Genomic DNA, 18,734 nt, shown 5'->3' with positions numbered 1-18,734 from the left:
TTGCCTTGACCCTGATAGACCGCGAGAGCACGTGAAGCGTCCGTTGTATTTTGTCCCCCTCGATTTCCTGCTCCCTGTTGGTCCATCAGAGGCTCGTCCCGGGCCCCCTTCCCACCCTGGAGGAGAAGACGGGCAGGTCCCCTAATGCGGCCTCCATGGCCTGTGGAGGTTCCAGGAGCCGAGAGAAAGGCCCGAAGCAAGGCCATGAGAAGCGGCTGCGGCGCGGGTAGCTCGGGCCCCGCACGGCTGAGCTGAGTATTTCCGGGACGGGGACTCCGAGGGCCCCCGGCCGAGAGCAGCCTGGCGGGCCGGGTCCCCATCCCCACGCATGAGGTGCCGTCAGGGAAGGTGAGGACTGCCTTCCTCCTTCCAGAAATGTGTTCTTTTCCTCACTAGCTCCTGGACGGACTGTGAAAATCCACACAGAGAGTGAGCCGTGCTCCGGGGACCAGGCAGCCAGCCTCGGGGTTGAATGGGCAGGACGGTCGGCAGAGCCGAGCCCGTGCCCCACCGCCTCCCCGGACAGGGGCCGTGCCGCGAGAGGGAGGCTGCGAGGGCCCGAGTCGATGTTCGCTCTTCTCTCCTTGCAGATCGTGAGCTGTGAGGAGACGGGAAGATTGCGTAAATACCGTGTTCCTGGGACGCCTGGGTGGCTCAGTTGGTTAAGCAGCTGCCTTCGGCTCAGGTCCTGATCCCAGCGTCCTGGGATCGAGTCCCACATCGGGCTCCTAGCTTGGCAGGGAGCCTGCTTCTCTCTCTGCCTCTGCCTGTCATTCTGTCTGCCTGTGCTCGCTTGCTCTTTCTCTCTCTCTCTGTCTCTCTCTGACAAATGGATGAAATCTTTAAAATATATATATATATATATATATATATATATATATATATATATATATCGTGTTCCTGGTCCAGCTGTCCCCCTAGATTAGCACCCTGTGGAACTGTACAGTGCAGACACCCCACAGCGCCTCGGCCAGGTGATCAGCCTGGAGGGACAGACGGAGAGTACGTGTCTCCCCCTGGGACACCCTGAGAGAGACATGCCATCAGGTGGGAAGTAGCTGCTTTGAGAATAGACCACTTCATTAAATCCCAAGGAAACAGCAGGCAAAGGCCACACGAGGAGAAGTTTATTAAATATCATAAAAGTAAAAGAAAAGCAGTAGAAATGCCTCTAAAGGAGGCCAAGGGTGATGAGTACAGGGTCAGGGGCAAAGGGAGACCGAAGATGTCCTGAAGTCAGATGGGTGGGTTGTTGACAACGCTGTGAATACTAAAACTGCCATCCTGAGTGGGTAGATCATACAGATGTGAATTGTTTCTCAGAACTGCTATAGTAAAAAGTAAAAAGAGGTAAAGGGACATGAGCACCCAGAGCAATGTCGGGTCCTAGACAAGATCTGGTCCTGGGTGGTGGTTGGGGGGAGGGGGGCACGGCTAACGCTGCAAAGAACATCGCTGAGTCCACGGACGACGTGAGGATATGAACCCAAGAGCGGGTGAGGGCGTCCCTAAATCGGTGTCGCTCCTCACGTGGGGGAGCCGCACCACGATCTGCGCGGGACCAAGTCCGCTTGTAGGAAATACACCACAGTGTGCGAAGGTGAAGGGTGAAGGGCCACCACCTGGGACACTTGCCCTCACTTGGTTTAGAAAAAAAATGTGGGGGGAGTGGGGAGGGAGATAGTGAGCCCCGGCCAGCCCATGTCGGCACAGAGGATAAAGCAAACAGAATACAACCTAACGAGGGACAGATGCTGCTTTTTTCAACGTACCTTCCTGGGCCCAGTTCCCCCGAGGGGCTGAATCCCCGACCTGAGGTGGGTCCAACCCCTTCACCCCCCACCCCGTGTGTTCAGGTTCCCCCGATGTCTGCGTCCCAGACCGAGATGACCATGTTCCTCAGGAATGTTCTCCAAACAGCCCAGGAGACTCACCTGGCCCCACGATTTTTCATACTTTTATTCCTCCAAGAACTGCAAAGCCTTTGATTCTGAAACCTTTTAAGTGTATTCAGGAGCAGAGAAAACAGTATAATAAGAATCCTCCCGCATCACAGTGCTTCTGGGAATCCCGCCCTGCAGGGGAGCTGGGGCAGTGGCTGGAGGCAGTTTGGATCGTCATAGCCAGGGATGGTTACTGTCCAGTGCAGGCCAGGGACAGCCTCCGCCAGAGTTCCCCAGTGCCACCTGTCAGCAGAGCCGGGCTTGAGAGACCTGCCCACACTGCCATGACCCAGGATCAATCGGTGTAAACATGTGGCCACACCTGTTTCTTCTACCAGGCCCCCCGCTTCTCAAGGGTCATTTTAAACCAACACCAGATACCATGTCATTTCGCCCCTCAACACGTCAGTAAGCGTTTCTGAAATAATGTGGAATTTTCTTATGAGACCACAGTGCCACTGTCACACCCAGCAAAATGAATAATAAGTCCCCAGGGCTGGTACAGATAACAGCTGGTTCAGATTCACAGGTCTTGGGGCCAAACAGAGACCCCCCAGGGAGCCGAGGTGGGATTGATTCCTTCTGGAAACACCCACACTTAAGGGGAAAAGTCAAGAGCACTGACTTGACATTTTACACATTTCTTGGTTTGATACATTTCTGTAGCCTTCTGACATACAGGATGCATCACTGTTTTCTGACCCCGAGAAATGCTGATTAACTCAATAAGCTTGTAGGTGATTATAGTATTTTATTCTGTGAAACTATTTAGGAAAGATTACTAAAGCAGATCTCCATAAGTTACATTTTTTAATCATTAAGTTGTGCCTTCCTCCTACTCAATATAGTCCGCTGTTTCTTTCCCCAGACACATGGAAAGATTTCAGCTTTTAATGAAGAACTCCTTTCTGGAGCATGTTTTTAGAATATGAGTTTAGTAGCACGTATGATGTAATCCCAATCCCCAGCTTTGCGTGCAAGATTGTTGTGTAAAAACGAAACCATAAATCCCATGTGAATTCTAGTTGCCGGGTTCTTTATAGGAAGTATTCTTCTGTGTTCCTTTTTTTTTTTTTTAAAGAAACCACAATACTGTCATCTGAGAAACAGATCCGTGACTGGGCAGCCAGATAGGTTGGAAGTATGTTTGTCTTTCCTCTGCCCAAAGTCTGTCCAGAGAAGTGAAGTAATGGTCTAGGTTGGGTGCCCTGTGCCCAGGACAGCTTGGACACTCAGCGGTTACAGAAGGTACATCCAGGGGAGAAGAGCTGTGTTAGCTAAGCACGGTATGTGTTGTCACGGCTCTGATGCCAACAGCCTTTTAAAAGAGCACCAAGCAGGTCATCCACTGGGAAGGCTGGTGGCTTATGAGCTCCAAAGTTTTCCTAAATGTAGTGGATCCCGGCTTCCATCAGATAAGAGCCAGCTCAGCACCCCCGTCGTGGTTTTTAACCAGTTGTACAGTTTGAGTCTGGGATGCTCGTTAAAGGCCTCTATTAGTCATGACCTAGGGTGCTCGTTTGCCATGTATGGTGTTAGCTAACGAAATCAACAAGGTATTTCCTGTCCCCCTGTGGTAAGAACGATGGCAGGAACCAATATTCCCAGCCATGTTCTGACTCAACCACTTACTCGTGGAAAATTAGCTGTTAGAATTAGCCAAACTCTTCTTAAACCTGGAGGCTGGAGTTGAATAGGAATTAAGGCACCATGAAAAGTGCTCCTTTACCCCTGGAGGGCCCATGTGGAGGAGGCAAGTAGTTCAGAGGCCCAGCTGTGGGAATATTGATCGGTGTGGCCTCTATCCTGGAGAGAAATCCATCACTGGCCCATTGTCACTGGGGTCTGCTCTTTGGTTCTTCCCTGAGGGTTCTTGAAGGCATTAGGTCAAAATGCAAAACACTTCCAGATATTTAAAAAAAAAAAAAATTGCTAATCAGGTAAGTTTTGAGAGAATAGCTCCTGGGAATCAGAAGTATTCACCTTGGGTATTACAAGGACTTCTTATTGTGGTTGCTTTTAAAAAGAAAAAAAAAAAAAGTGGGGAGAAGAGAATACTTCCTACGAAGAACACAGCAACGGGAGTTCAGATGGGACTTATGGTTTCATTTTACAGTTTCACATTTTACAGCCCTTCGCTGCCCCAGAGATCCGTTCTTTTCAACCGGATCTCTCACAGACATCGGTGCCTGTTGGTGCTGGCAGAAATCTGTGGCTTTTTCTGGATCTCTGTGACTCAGCCTCGGGGACGTGAGCAGGCAAGGGCAGTGGGCCGTCCGGGGAACGAGGGTGTGCTTTCCCTGACTGCGGCTCTGAGCATGCGGCTTCACAGCCAGTAGGCGCTTTAAAAAAAAAAAAAAAGGAGCAAGACCTTCATTTCAGAACCTCAGCCTATTGCTCAGCAAGAAAGTCTGAGGAGTTCAGTGACCGGCGGAGAGAATTCGAGAAAGCCAGGGGTCTTTTCCCCTTGCCACAGGTCACTCCTGGCATCTCTCTTGGCACTGGGGCGATGGAAATTTGCAGAGCAGAACTGGCTTTGAGTAAGCAGAAAGGAACAAACTTGATCTAACACACATTCTATGAGCTTGGTTCAATGCAGGTCAGTTTTTAAGAGAGCCCAGCTGGCCGGTCTGCGCGTCTGCCGGGAGCTGGCTGGCGGGCTTCCTCTGGGGCCAAGAAAATCCCCTCTTTCGCCTCAGAGCACCAATTAATAAAAGTTCCTCACCGAGCAGTGTGGGTGAGGAAGACGGGCTGAGCGGCCTCCAGCTCTCTGTGGAAGAGCTTACCGGTCATCAGACCAGCAGCGCGGCCGGACTCCCCGCCTGGGGCTCCGCGGAAGGTGCCGGTTCCCATCAGCCGCCGTCTCGGACTCCCGCTGGGGTGGGGGGCTCCGCGCGGACCAGAGTCATTTCGTTTTCCACTTAAAGCTCTATGTTCATGGATGAAGAGGTGTTTTGATTTGGTGGTTCTGAATCTGGCTCGCCTTTTTTTTTTTTAATATTAAAAATTGAGAAACTGATCTTTGAAGATTAAAAAGAAAAAGCAATTTATTCGCTCCACAGTATGAACAAAAGGCCAGATCTGTTCTAGGTGATGGAACCTTTAAGTATCTTTTATCTGTTAGGTTTCCTGTGGTTTTGGTGGTGGTAGGTTTTGTTTTGGGGGGTAGGAAGACACGCCTCCCACCCTAAAAAACCAGCAAATCAGTAATGACTGTATGGTCTATGAACACCTTTGATGTATTTTTCTCATTCTCGATTATTAGTTTCCTTCAAAAACTGTTTATTGAGAGGCACCTGGGTGGCTTAGTCAGTCAAGCGTCTGCCTTCGGCTCGGGTCATGATCCCAGGGTTCTGGGATCAGGGCCCGCTCGGCCTTCCTGCTCAGCAAAGAGCCTGCTTCCCCCTCCTCCCCTGCTCGTGCTCTCTTGCCATCTCATTCTTTCTCAGATAAATAAATAAAATCTTTTTTAAAATGTTTATTGGATACCTGTTAGGGTGTAGGCCCTAGTCTAAGGCTGAAGACACAGAAGGAATCGGAGAGTTGGGCCAATGTCCTAATGAAGGAGGCATGACGTCAAACAAGTCACAGAGCCAGTTAGCAGGGAAGGGCAGCGAGCGTTATGGGGACAGGGCAGGTCCCTGCAAGAGGGGCTACGAGAAGAACCAGATGTGGAAAGGGGCAGGCAGAGAAGGCTGCTCCAGAAAATGTCATTCAGGGTGAGGGTTACTATTAGCTGGCCAAGCAGGGAAAGAGGGAAGAATGTTCCAGAGCAAGATAAGAAGGGCGGAGGCTTTGAAAAACCAAAGGAAGGCCCCAGAGCGTTAGTGAGGTGAGCTGGGCCTGGGGACCGGGAGGCGGGGCCCGGCCAAGTTCCAGGACTTCTACTGCCCTCCAGGCTCTGTCAGAAGGGAGGATAGGATTTTAAGTGGAAGAATGACATGATCCGATTTTTGTTTTAAAAAATTGACTCTGGCTGTTGTGTGGGAAAGGGATGGGGATGGAGCAAGAGTGAAAACAGGAGTGTGGTGTAGAAGCTGTCATAGAAGACTGGGCCAGGGAAGGTGGTGACTTGGATCTGGGCGCTGGGGGTGAGTGAGACCGAAGCTGGTGAGTTTATGAATCCTAATAATTGTTCCCATTTATCGAGCACATAATCTAGGCCAGGCATGTGTGTAAGCATTTAGCATATATTATCTTCGCAAGAACTTTATGAAGTAGGTCCTATTATCCCCATTTTAGATGAGGAAACTGTAATACAACACAGGTCAAATGTTATCCCCAAGGTCACGAAGAAGAAAGAAGTGGAACCAGGTTTGCCCTTAACCACTGTTACCACACTGCTGTCAGCAATGTATTTTGAGGGTAGATTTGTCTCCTGGTCTGAATTTGTATTACTCAAAAATATATTAACCAAAGCATCCTGCAAATATTGACTGGAAGCCTTTTGGGAGCCAGGAACTAGGCAGGAGACACGACCTCCAAAGTCAATAGGGAGGACCCACCCCAACCCTTGTAGCACTTGGAGGCCTTTCCCTTGGCTTTCATCTCCTTGCACACTGTATTTGGTTGTTCCATTGGGCCCTGCCTTCCTTAAAATCATCCACCAAGACTTTTGTTGGGCTGGAGGAGATAGAAGCATGCATATTTTTCCATGTGCAGGTGATGGCCAAAGGCTGAGTATAAGGTGTGACAGCATCTAGGAACCGCACTCTATGTCTACTCGATCCCCCTGTGACCTTGGACAAACTTCTCAACACCTCTGAGCCTCAGTTTCTACGTTTATGAAATGGTCATGGTAAAGATTTAAAGAGCCACTTGTTAGAACATGTCCTGCCCCATCACAGACCATGTGGATGCTCAGGGAGCTGCAGCCATAAATACCACTGGCATTATAGGGCACAATGGGCAATCTGGACATGAGTCAAGGCTGACTTCATTTCAGGTGTCAAACCTCCTCGACTGTTTTCAGATGATGTCTAGCACCAACAAAAAGATATAAATGGGCTTCATTCTTCATTCACTTACCGTACGGAACTTTTCACCTTTCCGTATGGAATAGTGACAATCTTTCCTAGGCGGGGCCACATAAAACAGGGAATTATTCTTCAGACTAGAGGTGAACAGAACCTTGATTCATACTCCCCACTAACTGCTCTTTCCATTTCGAATCTGTAGCAGTAAACGGGAAATAGACCCAAACTACAATTCCTTTTTTGGAATTGTAGTTTCGGTCTACTGAACAAACTAACTACAAACTAACAAAACAAACTACAATTATTTTCAGAGTCAGGAATTTGCATATTAAATGGAATGTCCCTTGAAAGAAAGATGACCAGTAAAGGCAAATGTAAGCATAGCAATATGATCTTGGGCTCTGAAGTCAGACAGTCTGCCCGGTTCCAGCTGGGCAACCCTAGAACAAGTCACTGAACCTCTACATGATCCTAGTTTCCTCATCTCAAAACAGGAATCAGCCCACTAGGATTGTTGTAAAAATTAAATAATGCATATAAAGTGCTTTTTGCTTAGTAGGAGTTCAAACGAATGTTAGCTACTGCTTCTGCTGTCACAACCAATTTATTTTTCAAAAGAAGAAAAAATTTTAAAACTTTAAAAAAATTAGCTTTTTTACCTATGTGGGCAGAAATGTTTGAAGGGGACCATGTAAGCTAACTTAGGAAATCTATTCTTGCAATCTTATCTGCAAAAAGTGACTAGGGGTCTTTATTTACCTTCAGAATGGATGGTTTGCTGGGTTTCCAACTTTTCCTATTTAACAGCCTTATTTTTCTTAAAAAAAAAAAAAAAGGTTAATTAAACTGGGGGCACCCAAGTGGCTCAGTGGGTTAAGTGTCTGCTTTTGGCTTCGGTTGTGATCCCAGGGTCCTGGGATCGAGCCCTGCCTCTGGCTCTCTGCTCAGAGGGGAGCCTCTTTCTCCCTCTCCCTCAGTCTGCACTCTGCCTATTTGTACTCCTTTCTCTGTGTCAAATGAATAAATAAAATCTTTTTAAAAATATGTTAATTAAACTTGATAAATCTCATGCTATGAAGACAGTCCTATCCCATCAAGAACCACCCCGAGCAGCTAATAAGCCCACGTTCAAAATACATTGAGGGATGCCTGAGCCGCTCAGCCGGTAAGCATCTTGACTTCGTCTCAGGTCACGATCTCGGGGTCCTGGGATCGAGCCCCATGTCAGGCTCCTTGCTCAATAAGGAGTCTGCTTGAGATTCTCTCTCCCTCTCTCTTTGCCCTTCCCCTCCCCCACTACTCCTCTCTAAAATAAGTAAATAAATCTCTACTTTTTAAAAGATTTTACTTAGTTATTTGACAGAGAGAGAGAGAGATCACAAGTAGGCAGAGAGGCAGGCAGAGAGAGAGGGGGAAGCAGGCTCCCGGCTGAGCAGAGAGCCCGATGCAGGGCTCAATCCCAGGACCCTGGGATTATGACCTGAGTCAAAGGCAAAGGCTTAACCCACTGAGCCATCTGGGCACCCCATAAATAAATCTTTAAGAAACAAAGACCCACTGGAAACACAGGTAGCCACGTAATAGAGGAGAAGAGTAGCCTGACGACTTTTCAGGCCCAAGTAGAATGAAGCTGGGGAGCAGCAGCGGCAGGAGCCCTTCATATTTCCCCTGCCCTCACGTCTCACCTGGAAGCCACGCCTCCCTCCATCTGTCGAGTCTACAGCCGTCCCTGATGGCTCATGTAATCCATTCACTTTGTGGGTGGATGGGGTCATCTGAAGAACCCCAAGGGACGGGAATCACATACCTCAGAGTCAACGCCCTATGATTTGACCCAAAAGTCTGTGTATTTGTGACAAAATGGAAGCAGTACATTAAGGATTATTTTGCAAGGAAGTTAATTGTCCCTTACTGTTTCCGAAATGCTGTCTCAACAGTTTTATTTATTATAGTTAGTGAAACTAAATGAGAAAGAGCTGGGGAAAGGGAATTTTTTTTTTTTAATTCTAGGGGGAAAAAGTTGCTTAATCATTCTGAGTATTTTTGCAAATAGAGAATAACAAAAGAACATCCGATGTAAATGCTTCATTGTTCTTACAGTTGTACAGCTAGAAATAGTTAGGACCCCAAATACCAAAATTATAACCAAAAATAATTTGAATTTTGTAGCTAAATTGAATGAAGTGCTATGAGAAACAGCATAAGCCCCATTTTGTAGGGTGGAAACAATTATTTCAGGAGAAGATACAATATGATTTGCTGCTCCTTATTTTTCAAACCTTAAGAATCTTGTGCTGAGATTTCTTCCTGGCAAAGCAGGGTTGACCATGGTTAGAATGAGGGGGACTTTGGAGCCAAAGGGAACCAAGTTCAGTCTCCACTGGTGTGGCTGTGTGGCTTTGGACAAGTCCCTTAACCTCTCTGTGTGTTTCCGTCTTCCTTGCTGGGCAAATGGTAACAGCCCCTACACTACAGGGTCTCTGCCAACATAAAGTTCTTGATGAGCGAACATCAGCAGGGAGATGGCACTGCTGGTGAAGATGACAAGTCATAAATGGCCATGGTGATGGGGCTTTTCTTCCTTTCACTTCCCAAATCAAGAACTGAGAGCATCGTTTGTTTGCCAGGATGACTTTTCCTACAAGGAAAACAAGAAGCCTAAGTATTTGCAAGGATGAGGCTCTGAAGGACGTTCAAGCAGAGCCGAGACATAGAAGACGGCAGGTCTCGGATTCTTTTTCTTGGTTTTCATTTTCCATCTCTTACTTCATACCTCAGTGCACTGTCTTTATCAAGAATAATTCAGTTGTCTGCTCTCTCCATCAAAGAGGCCAGAAGAGCCAAGGCTAGGAGCATGGGGAGTCCCGTGACTCCAGCCACCGTGGGGTTTTCACTGAAGACTAGAAGGGGTTCTTTCCATGTCTGAAACATCCAGTCTGTATATGTAATTGGTTACAATTGTAACCAATATGTATATTGGTTTTCCTCTTGATCTTTTCTATTTACTTAGCTCTGGTTGAGGAATAGATCATTTTCAATAAAGGATATTCACTTTAGTAACTGGGAAGATCCTGATCATGGTTTTTAATTATGGTTTCTATTACGTGTTATACCCTGTTGAAGCTCCAGATGGTTTATTCCTCATAAGAACGTATTCAGAGCTGTATTTTCAAATTCTTGTAAAGAAAACCATTACCCAAATTTATATATGAATCATTTGGTAATTTGCGGAATAATAACTTGTAGCGAAGTAAATCTTCAGCAAAAGACCGGGCTGGGTGCTATGAATACCAAACGGGTTTGCTAGAGAGAGGGTGAGTACGTGTGCGATGTAACTGCCGAGTGTCTGTGGCGCCTGCGAGTGTGGCCCACACAAGAGCTGTCTTGTGATGCTCTCGCATGACTGTGCTGTGCACCATAATTAAACCCTTAAACCGTATGCATAGTCTTCAAAGAAATAATAGAAAAAAGTTGACATGTCATCAACGGGTTTTTCGTGTTCTAAATAATTGATGCCAATCTCTTAGATTCTCTTCCCTCATTTAAGCAGTCCTGAAATTGAAATTGGTGACAAGTTGTCAGGGTTGGTCTTGATGACGTGATGGCATTTAGAGTTCTTGAAATAATAAGGGAGTGAATGTGACTGTCCCTCACCGCAGACCCCCTCCAAGATCAGTTACCACAATTTAGAGCCATTTTGCTTTTCTTTTTAATTGATCCAATTAGTCTAAACACATTCTGTCCAAATGGGTTTCTTCTCTGTTCTAATGATTCTGTGTTTGCCACCGTTTATTTATTAAGTACTTCCGGTGTGCTAGGCATTGTGCTAGCTGAGGGATACAGTTTCTGCCCTTTAGCCCAACCCAAAGTGGGAGAAGACGAGTCCCCGAGAAACAAAGCTGAGCAAGGAGAGGCCCCTAAGAGAGTCCCGGTGGAACACTGGAGAGATGTTAGTGGATGAAGGACGGAGAAAGTGATTCCAGAAATAAAAATAAGCAGGTGTTTCTTACTGCTCTCTTATGCTTTGGGGGATAAAATGTGCCACTTTGATGAAATTCGTATCGTTCAAAGTACAGAATTAAATTATATAATAGTAAATTTAGAGTGGAATCATTTCAATCCTAACTTAAAAAGGCAATTTTGGGGTAATTTTTAAAATTTCAGTATACAAATCATTTCAGAAAGGTAAGACATTTTAGAAGAACACTATATCACAGTGTTCTAATGTAAATCGTAAGTGATCATTTCTAGCCAGATAGATCCAAAGACTTTGAACTCAGAAAATAGAGTGCTCAACTGGAAAATACAAGATTGTACCTGTTCTCCGATCAACAGAGCGTGTGCTGTCTAGGTGTTTCCATCTCCATCTTTGCTCCCAACCACTTCCTAAACCTTAGACTCAGGGAGTCACCTGCTGCGAGGACATGCACGACCACGACTGCCAGGTACCTGACATTTGACATGGCCAAGACAGACCTCACTGTCTCCTTTGCCTCCTGCATGTGCTACCCATCTCACTGGTCAACTCAAGTTCCTAATTCTGTGCCCTTGTCTGAATTTCCCATCCTGAAGTCTCATATCTTGGTCTGGTCATTTGTTTGAAGGCTCACACTAGCTTCCTGCTGCCTTTGTTTCTTTCTCCTCCCCCCCCCACCCACGCCAAGTGTGGAGCCCAGTGGGGACTTGAACTCCCAACTGCAAGAACAAGACCTGAGCTGAAATCAAGAATCGAATGCTTGATTGACTGAGCCCCCAGGCACCCTGTTGCTTTCCCCCAATGTTATCTACATGGCTGTCAGAATGACCTTTTTCTCCAAAGCTTGTGTCTGCTCAGATCACAGCCATTTTTAATGGCTCCCCGTTGCATGGAATAAAGTCAGCAACACTTGCAACTTGTAGGATTAGTCCCCAGCCTGCCCCTCTGAGCACATGTGTCTCCCTACTACACATTCTACACCCCAACCCTGCAACTCCACAAAGCTGCTTCCTGTGCCCATCCCCCACTAGCACACGCCTCCTGTGCTCTCTGTGCCTTTGAGAATGTGGTTACCCTTATCTCGACTCTTCTCTTCTTCATTTCTCTCCATTTCCCAGGTCACTATGCTCTCTCTACTTGATTTCCTCTTCCCCATCTTTCATGTGGTACCACCTCCCTCAGGCTGGCTTCTGGGTTGGAAGCCTTTCCTTGAACTCCCCCAGTGCTTTGGGCGTATCTCCCATCACAGAGCTCTCATCACCCTCTGGGTCTGTCCTTCACCAGATGGTGAGTTTGAGGGCGGTCTCATTCCCGATGTCCAGCACAGTACATATTAAATGCGAATATTGAGGAATCACTTATAATAGCAAAACGTATGGAAAATACCAAAATCAACGCCTGGCATTTTATTTTCTGGTGTAGAGAAGAACAGAATTCCATGTTAGAGCAGTTAGTTCATCTAACAACCAGAGAAAAGGAACGTTCTCATGAAATTATGCATTCACCTTCTGTTTTCATTTGCTGACACAGAGCATGCATCTAATTGGATTTTCTCCTTGGGGAAATCTAAGGGAAATGGGCCCATTGCTATTGCATTTCCAATATGGCCATCATCCTACTGCCTCTCTGTTTTCTCAAGGGACCTTTGACTTCTAGCCCTTTTGAATTGGACACACATCTTAGAAAGCCTCGAGTGAGCACATTCTCAGTTTTAGCTATGGTTCCTCAGGAAGTCATGGTCGCTAAGAAAGACATGAAACACGAACACCTGGTTGGGTGGGGGTAGCCCTAGGCAAAAAGACTCTGCCTGCAGCACCTTCCTGAAATCCAGTCATTCGCCCGCCCGCCCGGTCGTCCGTCTCTTTTTCCCCTTGACATGCACTTATCCAGCGCTCAGCCAGCACCTGCGGCCAGTCAGTGCACCATCTCCAGGGCGGCCTGTGAAGACAGTGCCCCATAGTGGTTAAGAGCGCAGGTTCACACCAAAACCAGGTGTGCTCCTGGGTGGGTCGCTTAAACTCCCAGTGTCTCAGTTTCCTTGTTTAAATTGGGGTAAAAATGGGATCGAAACCACAGAGCCAGATACTAGGCACTATCAGGATTCAATGAGGTGCATATAAAGGGCTTGGGACAGGGCCTGGACTGGGGGACGCAGACAAGTAAGGAAACCAGAGGCGTTCTATGATGGGGGGAGTGGTGAGGATGGAGGCCACTTCCAGGGAGATGGTCAGGAAAGAACCCCCGGCAAGACACTGAACTAATACCCGAACGATGAAAAGGAGCCAACCCCGTGAAAAATCACGTGGAGGATGGTTCAGGCACAGAGCAGGGCAAATACAAAGGCCCTACGTGGGAGAGGGTGTGAAATGTTCTAGAACATACCAGGAAGCAGCATTGCCTGGGGTAGACTGAGTCACAAGCAGTCACGGTGTGTTGGGGGGGTAAGGTTGTGAGAACTTGGGAGAGCATGGAAGGCGTGGGGGGAGGCATCTCTGGCTTTAAGCAGGAGAGTGCATGACCCCAAAGTGGGGTCGGGACTGGCCCATCACTGCCCTCAGCTCCTCGCAGCCTGAGGGAAGCATGAGGTGGACGGTCTGGCGATGAGAGGAGGTCAGCACAGAGAGTGGGATGGGTCCTATTGTGCAGCGTGTGGCCCAGGGACCCCCAGTTCCTCGAGCCCCATGTGGAAGCACAGACCCATGGCTTGAGCATTGCAGAGGGGCCCCAGAGGCCATGCCAGCCAGCAGCCCTCCATCTCCTATCCCAGCCCCTCATGGGAAACTGAGGCATGAGCCGGTCCAGCCCCCCTGAGCTCAGAGTGCCGGCCATGCCCGTGGAGCCTGAGCGTCGGCTCTGTGTGCCGCCCTCCCTTTGAGAAGGTTAACACCCACGGTGCTGTCCCTGCGCCTGTGCTCCAGACCATTTCTTTCCCAGATTCTATGAGAAAAACCTCAGAAAGGAGGGTCACCCCTCCTTCAGGGGACATGCTCGGGCAGGACTCAGCAGCCAGCTCTCCCTCTTTCAATAAAGGGAACCGCAGTGACGCAGTTCAGAGCTCAGAGTACGACTGAGGTGGTATTTCTGTTTAAGTGACATCAGGACAATAAGGAAATGCAGTAGCATTTTTTAAAATTCTTTATTTAAATTCAATTTACCTAACATGGTATTAGTTTCAGGGATACAATTTAATGATTCATCAGTTGCATATGACACCCAGGGCTCATTCCATCACGTGCCTCCTTCATGCCCGGCCCCAAGGGACCCCATCCCCCACCCATCTCCCCTCCAAGCCCGCAGTTTGTTCCCTGGAGTTCAGCACCTCTTATGGCTTGCCACCCCGTTTCATCTTATTTTATTTTTCCTTCCCTTCCTCTACGTTCCTCTGTTTTGTTTCTTAAATCCCACACATGAGTGAAATCATATGGTATTTGTCTTTCTCTGACTGGCTTATTTCTCTTAGCACAATGTCCTCTAGTTCCATTCACAGCGTTGCAAATGGCAAGATTTCATCCTTTTTGATGGCTGAGTCATATTCTGTTGCATATGTACACCTCATCTTCTCGATCCATTCGTCTGTCGATGGACATCTGGGCTCTCGCCACAGTTTGGCTATTGTGGGCATTGCTGCTGTCATCACTGGGGTACAGGTGCCCCTTTGAATCGCTACATTTGTATCCTTTGGATAAATACCTAGTAGTGCAATGAAGCAGTAGGTTTTTAAAGGCAGAAGTTGTTCATGGGCCTTTGTATTACTGTAAAGAGTCACGTTTTAAAAACCTTACAATTAATCTTTCTGCTGGTATACCCCCAAATCCCTCTGGTCCCCGAGACTGTTTCATAGACTGTTGTCTATGAAAAGCTCATCTTCTCCAATTCCTGGCCTTCCTGGCAGATTTTCCATGTCTCTCATACATGAAGTGAGTCTTCTCCTTGGACATCCATTCAAACCAGCTTTCGGTTAGAAAGCCTTAAAATTGTATCTCTTTGGATTAAAAATCACCTCTCTGCAAATTCCTGTGTGTGTGACTCCTCTTAGCATTAGGTTCCTTCAAAATAGGGATCTGGAATTACTAAAATACTAAACAATGTAAGCAGAATAATAAAATGATGAGCAAACAGTAAATAATGTAAGTAATAATAATATAACTTGAATTATATTACGTTTTTATTTTTCTCCTCTCTCTGTGACTTGGAGCCAACCAAGCCCCTCCTTCACCAGGAGCACTAAGCTGCTACAGGCCCTACCTGAGGCCGGCTGGGCTCCTCCTCGCTCACCCCTGTGCTCTAAGCATCTTCCTTCTGACTCCCGAGGCTTTGCTCTGCCTCCTCTCCATCCCCATTTCTCCAGCCCATCCCTTTACATGATGTTCTCCCCTCAAGCCCCTGCCTCTTGACTTCACACCCCATGTCTCTGCTTCCCTTCAGAACTAGACTCTGGAAAGATTCATTGACCTTTGCTGTCCCCATCCTCTCGGCCTCCCCTACAGCTCCTGGTCTAGGCCACCAGCCTCCCACACCTCCCCCACCTGCCGCTGCCCATCCCAGCAGGGCTGCAGTCTCCCTGGCAGTGAGCCTGTCCAGAGGGTCCTCTGACAGCTCACAGGAGGGATACTTAGAGGACTTGAGACCAAAAGCAGCAGGGGGTTAACCTCGCCCAGCATGATCTGTGCAGAGTAGGGGGCGCGGGCTGTGGGGGGACGTACAGAAGGATCCACGTACCTTTGTCAGTGAGTCTGAGAGATCGTCTGCTTTGTGTTTTGGGCACACGCTTCTCCAACATTCACTGGTAAGTAGAGCACAAATCAGACCACTCTGTGGGTTTAACTGACTGAGGCTGGGCCTATCCTAAATATATCAAAATTCATGTAGAACAGGGAGATTGCTTCCAGTTCTGGGCGTGGCTGTGAGAGAAGCTGGGGGACGGACTGTGAGGAAGGGCTCCTCATCTGTTGCGTCCACAGCTTCTGACTTCTGTCTCTTCCCCGTTTGCTCTGGTTGCAAAACCCAACTCGAGCCGGCTGAACCCAAGGACAGGCTTTACCGGGGAAGGAGAGAGGCAATGTCGGTCCCTGCACACCTGGAAAGCCTTCCCCTTTCTCCCCTTTGCCAGAGCCGAGTGATGGCGTGGTCCCCTGGGGAGGATCCTCAGAAAGCAGGGGACCAGCTGAGGGAAGCCCAGTGAGTGTATTTCTGGAGTTTTGCGAACAAGGAGGTGAGGCTGCTCCCCAGAGGCCCCGCTTCTGGCATGCTGTAGGGAAGGTTCCCCGATGGCTCACTTGGATCCCAGGTTTATCTCTGGATGGGAAGTGGAGCGACTCCCAGCACAACCAGTGGGGCGAAGTGCATTTTCTGAAGGCTGGGGGGCAGGGAGACAGCCCCCCCGCCCCCCGGCAGGCACCGCACCTCCTGCAAAGTCCAGTACACACGACAGTCCTCAATCCTCATCACCCCAGCAGGTACCACCCAGGCTCCATGTACACGGACCCTTCCTTCCCTGTCTCGCACCAGCCCGGCTCCCCGGATTTCAGACCGTAGGTCTCCTGGCCTTGCCGTCCCCCACCTGGAATTCCCTTGTCCTCCCACGCCTCCTTTGTCTGGCCAGCTGCTGCCCCAGCGTCAGGCTTCCTGTGCAAAATCTCCTTCGGCAACACCCCCCGCCACGTTCCGTTCACCCAGTGAGACTGCCTACCTCTGCGGCAGCCCTTCCCACGCTGGGTGGTGTCTCCTCTGTCACCCCACCAGGCCACCGTGTCCTTATTTACCGATGTACCCTCACAGCTAGCACAGCACCTCGCACATAGTAGGCGTACAGGAACCATTTGTCACAGTTCTGTTGAAAAAAGAATAAAATAACGCATATTACAAAAGAAATCGCTAAATAATTGAAAACCTAAAGAAACTCAGGCTTTACTCTCATCGATGAAGATCTAGTAGACCACGTACAATTTTAGTTAGGATAAAGAGGGCTTTTTCTCTGCCTTTCATTTATCTTAAAAATTCAATATTTCAGTGTGTCCGAAATCATTTTTCCTCAGCCTCTGTAGCAACGCTTTGAGCATTTCATTGTTGTTCTGAACTCTTCTTCTCTTCTTTGACATGTTCCCATCAATAGCTGTTTCTCTCACGCCAGGAGGTATCAGCAGGCGCAATATTGTGGACCCAGCATTATTTTCCCAACAGGTGGTGCCACCATTGATTCTAGATGGGAGAGCCTGCTGACTGCCAGGCAGGTTAAGTCCCCCAGGCTGGAAATCTGCACGTGTGATTTGCAGAAGAGTGTGTGTTCTGTGCACGTTCCCACTGCGTGTACACATGTGTGCTTCTGTTCCTGGGGGAACACATGCCTGGGAGTGTTTGGGAGGAATGAGGTCAGAGAGTGAGGGAGGGCTCCCCGTGTAGTGTGCACATGTTGTTCCGAGCACATGTCTGGATCCCCCTGTCTGGGTCTCCTGACTCCTTCCTGAATAGGTAGAAGGTCCTTTGGGACTGCATTGGGTCATCTGTGAAATGAGGATGGGCCAGAGGCCGGCCGCCCTGTGGCCTAGAAACTCACAAGCAACATACCAGTACGATGCTACACTCATCTTTTCCTGTTGTTTTTATTTTTCCACAGAGGTCTCCTTGCTAGCAGTTTCACAGAAACTCATTATCTGCAAGATGGTACTGACATCTCCCTCAGTCGAAATCACACGGTAAGTCCAGCAAGTAGACCCCCGTGATCTTGCGCTATCCAATCTGGGTTTGCACTTCGCAGCTCTTTCCTCCTAGCAAAGGCACACACCCGGATTCTTCACTTAGATCCCACCAAGAGCCTGTGCACCACTCAGGGTTTGGGCACTGCGTCCCAGCTCCAGGAAAGCTTGGCCTTGGCCAGCTTTGTGCCAGGGCAGGCCTATGAGGTGTTGCTGACCTTGAAACCACCTTCTACTCACTAGGGGGGATGCTCAGCTAGGCAAACCCTTTCTAGAAAACCTCGCTTAAGTTCAAGGTGGCTTGAAAAGCCTAAGTTCGAGGGAGCCTGGGCTGAACTTCACTGTGTTACACTTTAAGTGTCTTGTGTTTTGGGCACACGCTTCTTTTTGAATGAAGACATTCAAAGGAAAATTGATTCTAGTGAACCTATAAATGTATCCTACTTATTAGAAATGAAACCTAACTCTTATAAGTGTATTTACCATAAATAAAGGTATAAGCCATTTATTTATAGAAACAATAAATCCTCCATAAACAATATGGTTCTATATCATGATTCTTACTATAATATGACCTTTATCACCTTTTAGCTTCCCTGATATTTGGAGTTTTATGTGTAACTGAGACAAGAGGCTACTTCTATCTGATCCTTTAACAAGTGCTTCCTGGGTACCCTCTGTGCTCGCTCAGCCTGTGTGTGTGAGTATAGGGATTTAAAGAGAGTTGCAGCCTTCTGAGAACTAGGACTTTTAAAAAAATCTGGATATCTGTTTTAAAAAGAATTAGCTTAGAGGAAGGCTTTACATTTGCATTGAATTGTTGTCAAGCAGCCCCGAGTAGCGGCAGGGATCTCTCCCTTCTTTGAACGATACCAAGGCTTGTTTTCTTTATCACGTGTTTGGCACAAAGCAAGCAAATTGGTACCTTCAAACTCATAGCAATTTGGTGGAATGACCTGATACTGACCTTCCAGCCCGAAGAAAGCACATAGAAGTCCTGGATAAAATATAACCATCTATGAACTTTTTTTGAAACCTGGTCAAGCTTAAAAGAGAATCCAAGAAACCCCTGGAGGCAGAAACAAGGAGGGGACATGAGCTTGGAGCAGTAGGTTGGTGAGTTGGGCTCATACCTCAAAGGGCGACC

The 18,734-nt window shown here is 47.9% G+C and overlaps 1 protein-coding gene across 1 annotated transcript in view; it reads left to right on the top strand.

Moving 5' to 3' along the window:
- ADAM12 (ADAM metallopeptidase domain 12) overlaps positions 1–18,734 on the top strand; it is a 328,649-nt gene that overhangs the window by 189,343 nt on the left and 120,572 nt on the right. Inside the window, exon 4 of the mRNA XM_044236851.1 lies at positions 17,509–17,587. Coding sequence (XP_044092786.1) covers positions 17,509–17,587 — 79 coding nt within the window. The remainder of the gene's footprint in view (positions 1–17,508; positions 17,588–18,734) is intronic.

This window comes from Neovison vison, chromosome 2 (genome assembly GCF_020171115.1).
Source record: "Neovison vison isolate M4711 chromosome 2, ASM_NN_V1, whole genome shotgun sequence".
NCBI lineage: Eukaryota > Metazoa > Chordata > Mammalia > Carnivora > Mustelidae > Neogale > Neogale vison.
The sequence above is the reverse complement of the archived record's forward strand: the minus strand, read 5'-3'. Positions and strand labels throughout refer to the sequence as shown.